The sequence below is a fragment of the Gobio gobio genome, assembly GCF_949357685.1.
Source record: "Gobio gobio genome assembly, chromosome: 5".
In the NCBI taxonomy this organism is placed as follows: Eukaryota; Metazoa; Chordata; class Actinopteri; order Cypriniformes; family Gobionidae; genus Gobio; species Gobio gobio.
The window spans coordinates 5,076,760-5,090,668 of NC_137101.1; the positions used below are offsets into that span (position 1 = coordinate 5,076,760).

The window sequence follows — 13,909 nt, forward strand, 5'->3', positions numbered from 1 at the left end:
CGGGTAAACGCAGTCGGATATGTCTTTAGTGAATGTATACAGAGTTGAATGAGAAATCAGGTGTGTGTTACAATGAATTTGGTCCGTGCAGCTCTTAAAGGGCCGGACCTAATAATCTGTGTGAAGCAGGGCAGGAACATGCCGGCCAAGTGAATTTTTAGGGGTTTTTTTAACCCTAAAATAATGATAAAACAATCAATAGTAAGTTCTGTCATATTATTCAATTACTTTTACAGTTTTTTGCCATGGTATCGATTCAGTATCGGTATTGAGGTATTTTAGTCTGGTATCGTATCGAAGTCATAATTTTGGTATCGTGACAACACTATTCTATATTAAAAGTATGTGCTGATATTCTCTTTTTTTTGTTATGTTGGTTTACAAATTTGTACCTTTTAAAATTTTTACTCTTTTAGTTTTACATTTTGTCAAGGGCTTGTTTACATTTATACTTTTTTATAGTACACTACTGAAGGCCAAAGTTACAAGTTAAGTTAAATGTTTTGAAAATGATTGTGATAAATTAGTCGATCGATTAATCCATAAATTAGTCGATTAGATTAATCGATATAAAAATATTCGTTAGTGGCAGCTTCCATAGTAATTCACTTTATTGGCAATGAAAAGGTTATTAGTCAGTTATTGCCTTATATTAAAAAAAGTCTCTGATAAGAGTATTATATAAAAAAAGCTCATTTAAAATAAAAATGTCAGACAAACTTAAAGGGTTTTGCATCTGAACTAAACGTCTTAATTTAAGAATGTTTGGATGTTTATAAAGGAAAACAAGACAAAAACAATAAGTATGAAAATAATTTTATGCAGTGGTAGTAATAATAATAAATGAATGATTATTTCAATCAGCATAAAGGCAGCACAAAAAAATCATGATGTATAATTTAAATTATGTAAATATGCTTAACTTTTGAGAATATAATAGAATAATGCACCTTAATAATCCAAAAATACAGTAGTGCTCGGAGTCAGTTGTTTTATTTTTGATAATAATGCAATGAAACATGCCAAATTGTTTGGACATAATTGCCAGGCTTTCATACAAATAAATGATAAACACAAGAGAGAACAAATGTCCCCTCCGGACATCACTTTTGGCCACTACTGTAGCCACTCGATATTTTTAAGCAAATGTCCAGACGTGTCCTCGGCAGGTTTTGTGAGATTCCTCGTATAGGTTAGTGTGGTCTGTATCTCCTTGCTGTCACTCCGGCTGGAGAAGATCGGACGAGACTCGGCTCACAGACGTCCAAGCGTTGAACCTCTGCAACACTGACAGTCTGTCTGTGTGAGACAGAGACGCCACGGCAGGAGAGGAGACGCGCATCCCGAGCACCTTCTCCACTCAAACATGTTCCTCCCAACTTCGGCTGACAGCCATTCCAGCTGAATTAATATCAGACGCTCGTATTACAGAGATGTTTTCATGTTTGTGGCTATAGATTGTTGAATGAGCTAAAAATACACATCATCTGTGACTTCAGACCCCAGCGTTGGCCTCGTCTGTCTGTAATGGGAAGGTGGTGGTATCCCAGAATGCCCAGGGCATGTACTCATGAGCAGCGGTTGGGGTTGGGGGCGTACAGATATGCCCTCTGGTTCTCTACTCACAGCATCTGAAATATTCATGCTGCTGTCAAGAGAGTTTTCTCCCTGCCCTGACTCTCGGGGTAATGCAGTTTTGAAACTTTTTTTACACCATTGTACAATTTTACACGGTCAAAAACATACTAAAAGTCCCCCTATCATTTTACGGAGTGTCTATTTACACTAAAGGCTGATTTATACTTCCTCTACGCCGCAAGTTACGTGTCAGTTTTCATTTATACTTTTGCATTGTTGTCCGCGTCAATGTGCAATTCCACATGCAGACCGCAAGTAGTCAGTGTCCACGGGTTTGTTGATGGTGTAACCCACAGTATCAAGGCAAAAGCAGAAGAAGAAGCAGCTTGTTGTGTACATTGTCGGAGTAGCAGCAGCAGCAAATCGATAGCGACTGTTCTTGCAGCTTGAGTTGTTGTATCCAGTGTTCAGAGGTGGAAAGAGTAACCAAATATTCTACTCAAGTAAAAGTACTATTACTTCACTAGTACTATTACTTACCCTCATGTCGTTGGACACCCGTCAGACCTCCGTTCATCTTCAGAACACAAATGAAGATATTTTAGTTGAAATCTGATGGCTCTGAAAGGCCTCCAAAAAAACCCTAAATAACGGCTTATATAGTGATGACGATTTCAAAACAAGGCATCATGAAGCTTCGAAGCGTTATGAATCAGTGAGTCGAATCATGATTCGGATCGCGTGTCAAACTGCTGAAATTTGGCGATTCAAACTGCTGAATCGATTCACTGATTCATAACGCTTCGAAGCTTCATGATGCCGTGTTTTGAAATTGGTCATCATGATATAAGTCATTATTTAGGGGTTTTTTTGCACACAAAAACTATTCTCGTCGCTTCATAAAGTTATTGTAGAACCACTGTAGTGAGATGGACTTTGTAACGACGTCTTTAGTGCCTTTTAAGGGTCTTGAGAGTGTAAAGTGCATTGTGCCAATGGAGGCCTTTCAGAGCCATCAGATTTACACTAAAATATCTTCATTTGTGTCTGAAGATGAACGGAGGTCTGACGGGTGTCCAACGACATGAGGGTGAGTAATTAATGACAGAATTTTCATTTTTGGGTGAACTAACCCTTTAAGGACAAGTAAAAGTACCGGTCTAAAAATATACTCAAGTAAAAGTAAAAAGTAGTTCATTTAAAATGTTCTCTGAGTAAAAGTTACTGAGTTACTTTTTTTAACAGCGGGGTGGGGGACTCTCTCGTGTAGGGTTGTAATAGAATGAGGTTTTCACGATATGAAAACATCAGTTTCACAGCATCACGGTATTAATTATTTAATAAATGAACTGTATTTTTAAATTATGGTTATCACCAGTTAAAATGTCGTTAAATTAATGAAAAAAAATTTAAACATTTTTTTAAATTAAAATTTCAATAAAACATGTCTAACGAAATAAATTAAATAAATTATTATGAATTATATTAACAACTTTAAGAATAATAGAGTCCTATGAAATTTTCTTTTTAGGATTTAATTCAAATACATTAGCCTACCAAAACGGTGGTAATCAAATAAAATGTAACAAACTTTTATCCTTTAATTTTTTTGGCAAAGCGCTGCAAAACAGTTTTACTAAATTAAACCATGGATTTAAAAATATATTCTTACATAATATTTAAATTATATATTATTATTATTGTTATTAATATTATTATTTTGACAAGTATTCTATTGTAGGCCTATTTTCTATTTCTGTCACAGTTTCTTTTGACCTGTTTCAGAGTGTATTTGACAATGGTTTTTAATCAAATAAAATGATGAAAATGCTCATTAGGGGGTCTCCGATCAGCTCTGGAAATGTTCATGTGTCCATGTCCAAATATGGTTTGTGGGACGTTAAACACCACAAGCATCGCGTACTTGAGTATGTAGGCTCATTCACACAGAGACAGAGCAAGCAGATCATATATTTAAATAGCAGTGTTTTGAGCTTTAATATTCACAGACCATGTCGCGATTTGATTTATTGTACAGCTCTATTTTCGATGTATTCATTCATCCATCAGTTTGCGTGTTTTACGTGACATCTGCATTATAGGCTACTGTAAATTAAAATGTCATGTCTGGATTCCCTCTGCATCACAGAAATCATTCGGCCTTACGTTATAAACGTACCTTTATCCGCACAGAGGGATGGCCTTCACGAACATGTTCTATGTGTTTCCTCTTTTGCATCAACAATTTGATATCCTTCAGGACAACATCCGGCTATTTTTTGTCTATATCCAAAGTATTTCCATACTATCCAGGGGTTCACAACGGCGTTTCGCTTTCAGCTGGGTCTGACGTCTGACTTTTCCGTCCGTCTCCATCTTTTTGTGATTTTTGCGTGTTTGTTCTCCCGCCAATTCAATGCTGTCGTTTCCGAATCGCGGTTTTCCCCCCATTTGTATTATTTATTTTTACTCAGTAACGGATGTGGTTTAAAATGTAGTGAAGTACAATACTTCAAACAAAACATACTTAAGTAAAAGTAAAATTACAGATTTTTAAAACTACTTAAAAAAGTAGAAGTACACAGAAAAACTACTCAATTACTGTAACGCGAGTAAATGTAATTCGTTACTTTCCACCTCTGCCAGTGTTGGGGAAAGTTACTTTGAAAAGTAATGCATTACAATATTGCGTTACTCCCTTAAAAAGTAACTAATTGAGTTACTTAGTTACTTTTTAAGAAAAGTAATGCGTTACGTTACTTTTGTGTTACTTTTTGCTTGTTTTTGTTTATAACAAAAAAGTTATATTTTTGTAAAGACCTCTTCATACCAAAATTGAAATAATAAGTCCCAGGCTGAGGTAAAAATGCAAATTCACGCATGAACAGTAGGGGGCGCAGCTCTGCTGCCATTCTGGATAATGGTAGAATAGGATGCAGGAGAAAAAAGTTTTACCAATAAAAACTAAAAATCTAGTAATTTTCATCATCAAAGGTCAGCAGCAAGACATTGGTTAATTAAATATAAAGGTAGATTATGCATAAAAATAGTTTAATTATTGGAGGTTGCATTGTATTCTGATTTTGCATTTGATTGATTTTTAATCATTTTGAGGAGTACAGAATCTTTATTGTGCAAGTGAGATAAATAAAATGCTCACATTTAGTCTAGAACTACAATAACCATCATGTTTACACACACACGCCTCTGCGCTTATTTTTCTCAACATGGGGGCAGGAGAGCTGTCAGTCAAATTAATGTGAAAAAGTAACTTGCATTACTTTTTTGAAGAAGTAACTCAGATATTTTGTTGTAAATTTATAAAGTAATGCGTTACTTTACTAGTTACTTGGAAAAAGTAATATTATTATGTAACTCAAGTTACTTGTAATGCGTTACCCCCAACACTGGTTGTATGTAAACTGTGTATCGGTGGTTCGTGCACAGACAAGCGCTTCAATCGATTGCTGTTGCAGAGACTTTATTCGTTCCGTTGAAATCACAAAACGAAATGCGCCCAAATTTGTCCCTGTTCTTGATGTATACAATCACTGATTAACATATTTGGTTTTAATGAGAAAATAAATAAATAAATAAATACACTATACAATGGTGGATTAGAACCCAGAACCACTGGCACGCTTAAATCCTCTTTTTAAAAAGTGGATTTTACATAAAATGTTGGCATTTTATATATATATGTATTTATTTACATTATTACAAATTGAGGCCAATAAATAATACAAAAAAATACCATAAATCCCCCTTAAACTGCACAACTTTACAGTAAAAACATTAATAAAGCTTGTGATATCACGTTTGTTTGAAGAAACTTAAATTACATATTGGGGTGGTACTGATCCCCCTCAATATGTGTGGTGTTACGGTCCTGCTTGTCTTGTGTGTTTAGTGTGTTTAGCGGGCTTTGCTAATCAGGCCAATTTGAGAGAATTACTAATAATTTCCCATTTTTTATTTATAACAAGGGGTTATCAATGATGCATAGGCTATATTATTAAACTAACCCAAGACAAAGTGTAGAATTCAGAAAATAATGTAGAAAAAAATCTAATTTTTTCAAAATAATATACTGTAACAAAGCCTCCTTTGTATAACCTTTTCCCACACAAGTTTGAAATGTTCCAAATGACCCCCAGACATTTATTATAATGGGTTTGTGTGATGATTGTTTTAATTGGAATTGATATAGCTTTTATTTATACTGTAATGTTGAATGTCTACCGTTAATGTTTAAAAAGAAAGAAAAAAAACATCAGTGATGAGACATCTGTATCAGTTTTAGTATCACTGATACTAGCCTTCATAAAAATATGCCATTACAACAAAAATTTCAAATATACTGTCTTTAAGTTGTTTTTACATTAATTTGGAGAGTAACTGTGAAATTATTACAATATAAAAATATTAAAGACGCAGATATTTTATGTGCAATTAATTAGTTACTTTTTTAAATCGATATATATATATATATATAATATATATATATAATATAATATAAACTAGATTCACCTTTACATGCTTAATTGTTCATTTTCACAGCACTAAACTGAGATGTACAGTAACCATCCAAAACATTCAACAGATTTATTTAACTTGAGGACAATTTATTTAGAAGGTTTTTGTGACCTCTTAAACTGTGCAACTAAAAAACAAAAAAAACAAAAAAACCTTTCCAAACTAGAGTCCGCCTAGTGAATTTCGGCCATTTCCACCACTGGCCGGAAGTGATGGCGCGGGGACGGCTGATGCAGAGCCATAGAAAAAAATGAAATAAATTTTAAAATATGGATATTTTTCTTACACAAGCGCATCGATTCGCTTCAGAAGGCCTTTATTAACCCCCGTGTGGAGCAGTTATTTGACGGGCGGATGCATTTCTTAATGAACTTCAAAAACAGAGCAACTATTACTGCTATTATAAAGCTTGGATTAGCCAGAACATTTTTAATATAACTCAGAGTCTGAAAGAAGAATGTCATGTACACCTCGGATGACTTGAGGGTGAGTAAATCATGGGCTAATTTTCAGTTTTGGGTGAACTATCCCTTTAAGATATGCAAATGCAGTTAAAAGCATTGACCAATGGCGTGGCGTGCAAGTGCACACAGTGATTATATACATTCTCGTGTTTGTTTCCTTGAAATACATCTTCTGTGAAACAAACAAGTTATTTTAAATTATTCTAAAAAAAAAAAAAAATGTCACTGTCCCTTTAAGTGCATATGTCTCTAGTCTATTTTATACCGCATGCACGTTACAAATCCACCAAGCGTTTTGATTGGCTCTGTAAATCTGTAAAGAAGCAGAGCGGTGATGCATTTCTCCAGGGTCTTCCATCTGTTCTGTTCCCATTTTCCCAGTTGGGGGACGGGCTCAGTATTCCCTGATGGACCGCTGTCATCTGCCGCCCTCAGATGTTTTGCTCTCTAAATACACGCACACTAAGATTTACATCATTTACGTAAAATGCAGTCCAGCTTTAATCTAAACAAGTGCTTTGTTTAACAACTGCACTGCCAAAAAGTGTTAATTTGGCCTTTGTGTTGTCATACACACGTGTCTTTATTTTGTCTGGGTCAGTGTTAATTGATTGTAATTGGCCATGTGACTTTTGACATGCTTCAAAACTGACCTCCGCGGAGAATTTGTCTCTCTCTCTGTGTTTTGCTCCGCTGTCAGCACTGTTTTACTCTAAACTTGATGAATGTTCTCTTTTAATAACAGCGTTTGAGGCGAAGTTTGCATCCGGGGCTTTTGAGACGGATTTCTTCCACGTGGACCACCACCACCTCAGCCACGGGCCTGCCCACGCTCGAACCCGGGCCGGTCAGACGGGACCGCAGTGCCAGCATCAAAACACCTCACGATGGCCCTTCCAGCAGGTAATGAACACCATCTGTGTCATTTAGTCATCAAACTGACTTACAGTACACTTCTTATTATTCAGTCCTCATTCAGTCACGACTTTCCTTTTGGCTGGCATCACAGTGATGACGTGCAGTATTTTTGTAGGTCAACCCGTGAGTTGGCATCGCCCTGGTTCCCTTGACAAAAACCCAATAGGATTTTTCTATCGGCCTTTTGAATTATTGCAGAAAAGCTCTGTGACTATGACTCTTACAATGTTTTGTTCATCAGGATAATCACAAATGAACAAAATTTAGGCTAAAAAATCCCTCCTACTCAACTTAAAAACTAAGTTGCTGCCTTAAATTAAAGGGATAGTTCACCCAAAAATGAAAATACTGTCGTCATTTACTCCCCCTCAAGTTGATGGGCACCATTGACTTCCATAGTATGGGGAAAAAAAACTATGGAAGTCAATGGGATCCATTAAAGGATTAGTTCACTCTTAAATAAACTTTTGCTGATAATTTACTCACCCCCATGTCATCCAAGATGTCCATGTGTTTCTTTCTGCAGTCGAAAAGAAATTAAGGTTTTGGATGAAAACATTCCAGGGTTTTTCTCCATATAATGGACTTCAATGGGCTCCAAACGGTCGAAGGTCCAAATGACAGTTTCAGTGCAGCTTTAAAGGGCTTTAAACGATAAATAAGGGTCTTATCTAGCGAAACGATCAGTTTCTGCGAGAAACCCAGCAGTATTTATGCTATTATTTTACCTCTTTTCAGACGAACGTGATCCTCTCTGAGCTCAGCCATAACTTCCGCTTAGCAAGGTCAAAATACGAGCGTGGTCATAGATGTATACGTAGATGCCTCATTAGCGCTTGTACGGATCAATAGAATTAGGCATCTATGATCGATATATATCTATGACCACGCTCGTATTTTGACCTCACTAAGCTCAGAGATGATCACGTTCGTCTGAAAAGAGGAACAAAATTAGCATAAATACTGCTCGGTTTCTTGCAGAAACTGATCATTTCGCTAGATAAGACCCTTATTTATCGTCTGGTATCGTTTAAAGCCCTTTGAAGCTGCACTGAAACTGTCATTTGGACCTTCGACCGTTTGGGGCCCATTGAAGTTCATTATATGGAGAAAAACCCTGGACTGTTTTCATCCAAAACCTTAATTTCTTTTCGACTGCAGAAAGAAAGACATGGACATCTTGGATGACATGGGGGTGAGTAAATTACCAGCAAAAGTTTATTTAAAAGTGAACTAATCCTTTAACTGTCTGGTTACCGACTTTGTTCAAAATATCTTCTTTTTGGAACAACTTGAGGGCAAGTAAATGATGACTTGTAACCTTTTGAGTGGTACGGTCCCACATATGGGATTTTGAATGTTCAGTGACGTGACATAAATACACATTACTAGTAGACTAGTAAAGAGTACAGAGTACAGAGTACTAGTAAAACAATACATTTAGAGTTTGTAAGATACACACTGGTGTCTATAGAAGCAGCAAAAACAATCCATTCAAATATAATTGTATTTATTCATATAAGATACACGTAGGCTGCATTTACACTGCAGGTCTTGATGCACAATTCCGATTTGGTGACTATATCCGATTTTTTTGATGACCCGCTTACATCATCTTTTAAAAGCGACCCGTATCCGATATTTGCATTTACACTATACACTGGTGAAACAGTCCAAGACCCGGAAAAGGAAGTAAAACGCCGCGATATGCAATGGATGCAATAGATGCAGATTAATTGATTATTCAATCTTTAAAGGTCAGCAAAACATTGCGGAGAAAAAAGAGGAGAGCCCTTGATCACAGTTGGTGTCCACCTGAGTTGATGTCATTCGCCTCGTCCCTTTTTCAATGACGTATGACTCGCATTTACTGGGGAATATCCGATTTGACCGCTTACAGACGCAAATGAACGTATCCGAATCATATCGGATTTATTACCACATATGAGTGAGGCCTGAATCCGATCGGAGGATATCGTAATTCAAGCGTTTTTATCCTGCTTATACGTTCACATGTCATATCCGATCTGTGCCGCATGAGAGGGAAAATCGGAATTGGGTCACTTGAACCATGCAGTGTAAATGGGGCCTTACTTTCATGTATTTCGGGAGAAACTAATGAGTTCACGCGCTGTAAATCTGAACTCTCTGAACTGCGGCGCGAACAAACATGCCGGCGACCATCACACGTTATAGATCAAGATCATTTATAAAGGTTTTTAAATGACAAAACACACTCACTTACACGCATTTGAGAATCGGAATATCAGATAGCTGATGACATGGTAAGCAAGTTTGTGAATATTTTGAATAAAAAAGGTCAAACGAAATAAAAGCGATACATCTGTCATGCAACACTATTTTGGCTGCGGAGAGTCACGTGACAAGCATGACAGTAATAACAGTCGCCTTTAAAAAAAACTCACTCTGGTGGGTCAGCTAGAATATTTTAATCAAAATTTTGGGTGAATTATCTCTTTAAGTATAATCAAATTGGTCCTTTCAACTCATTTTTTTAAAATCTTGCCCAGTTGAATCTTGTTCAAATAGGTTAAATTATTTTGATGCCATTTACTGAACATAATATTTTACGTGATCATATCATTTTACATTTTCATTTATCATTTATAGTGATATGTTTTATATATCAGATATATATCAAACAAATCACTATAAATATTAATAGATCACTATAAATGTATAGACCAAATAAGTTTTGCCAGTATCAGATATTCCCTGGGGCCCTAAGCAGCCGCTTACCTTGCTTATTGGTTAAGTCCGCCCCTGATTTTAGGCTACTGTTAAGGAAAGGAAATTAAGCCTTTCTAAAGTTTTGCCAATAGTAAACGCAGTAATGTAATGCCAGTTATCGTTAATGCAATAAAAGTAAAGGTACAATGTGTGTAACACCCATGTTTCATAATGCAATCCATCCCTTATGGATAAAATCAAGTCCCGCTTTACATTCTTTTGGCATTGATTATACCAGAAATATGTCGTGTTGTGAAAGTAAAATGGGTTGCAAATGCCATTTCATGTTGAATTAAAGTGTCTTGATCGCGGTGATCAGCTTTTATGTGTCCTTTTGGTGGGCAGCCTTTAACACTTTAATCACACTTAAAAATGTAATTTCAAAAGTTGAATCTTTTTACTATCACTGTTTTTGCTCAATGCCTTTAAACTCTTTCCCATTGACGGAATTTTCCATAATTATTGACACAACGCTTCCCCACCATTGGTGGAATTGTCAGGCAATCCATGTTTTCACTGTTATCTGCATCTGCTTATGTAACGGATGCCAGCTAGTATTTCCTGTGCGAGTCCCACTTGGAGCGGGCGGTTCAAACAGGAGGGGTTACACTTGCTTATGTTATCGCTTGTTTCTGCTTCTTCTCCTGTGTTTTGATCAGGAGATTCTGTTCTCTTTCAGAAGATGTGTAGTAGCGCCCCCTAGCGTATAACAGTGAAAACACAGAAAGCCGGAAAATGGCGGGGAACGAATTAATCAGCTGTTGGTGATTTTTAGTGAATGTATGAAGTCAATTGTCCTTAAAGGGGTGGTTGATGATCTGACTTTTTTAACTTTAGTGAGTGTGTAATGTTGCTGTTTGAGCATAAACAACATCTGCAAAGTTACGACGCTCAAAGTTCAAAGCAAAGGGAGATTTTTTCTTTTAAAGAAATTGCTTTTTAAGGACTACAACAAACGGCTGGTAGGGACTACAACCAGCTTATTCACGGTTGACATCACAAACCCTAAAATTTACATAAGCCCCGCCCCCGGGAACACACAACAAAGGCCATGTTGAGAAGAGGAAGAGTTGTTGTAGTCGAGCACATTTGTGAGTCGCTCACATCCGTCTCTTCACATTTATTTCAATACAGAACGAACACAAATTCAATAGCATGTCATAAAAGCAAGATAACCGTAAGTTATAACCATAATTAAACTAAACTATACCTGTTCTCTCTTCATGCAGATATTCTCTGGCTCTGTGCATCTTACAACAGTTCCCACACCAGCGGTTTATAGATTATCATGACAGAATATGCTAATCAATGACTTGAAGATAGTTAACTCATAAATTCATCAACTAACCCTTCAGAAACGTCCCGTCTCATTCTACATGTTGTCACTTCTTCTTGAGTCTCTCCATCATTGTCTGACTGCGGTTTGATCATAAAAGGCTGAACAGTTTCTGATGTTTTCAGTGTGTGTCTGTGTGAGGTAATCGGAGCTGCTAACACAAGCTCTTAAAGCTCCGCCCTCTTCTAGAAAGGCAGCTCATTTGCATTTAAAGGGACACACACAAAAGAGGCGCCCTCAAAAAGTGACAATTTTAACACGCTATAAAACATGTACTGTGGGGTATTTTGAGCTAAAACTTCACATACACACTCTGAGGACATCAGAGACTTATTTCACATCTTGTAAAAAGTTCACTTTAAGTTCAAGTGTGTAGTTCATCACATTAACTACGTACATGTTCCAATGATGATTCACAAACACAAAAGTGTCCAAATACTTCATTTTTAAGCCGTTATCTATTGTTTTATTGTTTCAAACCTAACAAACACTGACCTTTTTGTTCGAGAAGTACGCTTGTGCTTTTGTAATCTAATGCAATGACATTTGCACATTTGTCCAAGTACTTCTCAGGTCCGCTGTATGTGACTCATGAAGTGTTTTGAAGCAACAGTACGTACTTTCTGAAAATACGAGTCCACGGAGAGTTTCAGGGGATTTATCTGAAAACACTTTTATCCGTTTGCCCTCATTTTGTTTTGTTTGTCATCATTGTCTCGTCCGTTAGTGTTTCGCACAGCTGTTGTGGATCGCCGTCAAGCGCTTGAACTTTCCAGAGCTCCTACACGCTGCCTCGCTCCGTCTGAATGTTTGATTCACATTTTATAATGTCCATCTTTGGGCATTTCTCCACCTTTATATCTCTTATTTCAGCGTGAGTTATACAGCCCAGCTAAAGTTCAGCCCATTAATACGGATATCCAGATAGCCATCTGCACTGTGTAGACAGAGAGTTTAAAGAGGCTTCCTGGAGACACGAGAGCCAGAGTTGTGTTTAGATTCAGGTCCTGTCGAAATAAAAGCCCCTGTGAAAAATGGAGGGTCACACGGCTGCCTGCATTACCATGTTGAGGCTGGTCTTAAAGTGCCAGGTCTCCTTAATGGATATCTGAAGAGTGTTCCCACAGCAGGAGGCCTGTTCGCTGGGGTCCTTTAAAGTTGGCAGGAAAATTCAAGTCTGACCCGCTCTGCAAAAATACGCGTCTTGGACTTTTTTAACCCCCGGAAAGTGCATTGTGAACTTTCTCATTTACAAGTTCGCCTCTTGAGAGGTAAATGGTTATGTCATGTCGAGTTAAGCTCAAGTATCTTCATTGAGGACACAACAGCTACCTTTACATGCAGCCCAGTGTTCATTTTGACACCACATTTTGATTTAGTTTCATAGTCTTTTGACTAAAATGCCATTTAGTTTTAGTCATATTTTCGTCACCTTGATTGTTTTTAGTTTAAGTCTAGCTTTAGTCGACTAAATATCATAAGATTTTAGTTGACTAAATCTACTAGTTTAGTTAAATTGTAATACATTACGCATTTAAGCCTTACATAACGGACTGTCACTTGAACTGACCTTGACATCATTTTGTTTTTGACATTAAAAATACACGAAAGAGCTCAATTCACTTTTTTATCTATATAGTTTTTCTGTTTTAGAAAGTAGGCCGTAAGCTAAGGTTAAGCTAAAGCTTCAAATAAGTTATTTTTTAAATTTCAGTTAACATTTATTTAATTTCAAGTAATGAAGATTTTTTAAATGGTTTTAGTTAACTATTATAACCCGGATACTTTATTGAATATGTGTCAAACACTGGTCTTTCCTCCTGACTATGAATTAAATGGGAATGAATTAAATGCAGTTTTTTTGTGTAAACAAAAACGAATATATAATGCGTGACTTTTAATTATAAACAAGCTCGAAATACACCTTGACTCTTATTTTGAAATGTCTGAGCTTTACTATTGCAGTTGCAGGAGCTCATTCAAGTTCAGGAGATAAAATATGCATTGTTACAACCGTCTAAAACATATTACTATATAAACATTGTTAAGTGAACATTGTCATTATTCATCAGCATTAGTTCATAAACAATGGCCTGGCATAAATGTGTGTTATTCATTGATTGTGAGCGGCTCTGGAGCGCTGGATTGGGGGTGTGTGAGCCTGTAGGCCGTGTGTTTTCCAGCGGTTAGATCAGCATCTGTTACACAGGACATCAGTTCTGACTGGATCTCTTCCCTAATCGACCCTCCCTAACATTTTCGTCTCGTTTTTATCTGTTGACGAAAATGACAGTAAGTTTTCGTCATAGTTTTTGTCATCCAACAC

At 36.7% G+C, this 13,909-nt stretch overlaps 1 protein-coding gene across 2 annotated transcripts in view; it reads left to right on the plus strand.

Annotated features, from left to right (window-relative positions):
- pde3a (phosphodiesterase 3A, cGMP-inhibited) overlaps window positions 1-13,909 on the plus strand; it is a 164,074-nt gene that overhangs the window by 115,805 nt on the left and 34,360 nt on the right. For both annotated transcript variants that reach the window (XM_079817227.1, XM_079817228.1), the window contains exon 4: window positions 7,324-7,481. In XM_079817227.1, the coding sequence (XP_079673353.1) occupies window positions 7,324-7,481 (158 nt within the window). The remainder of the gene's footprint in view (window positions 1-7,323; window positions 7,482-13,909) is intronic.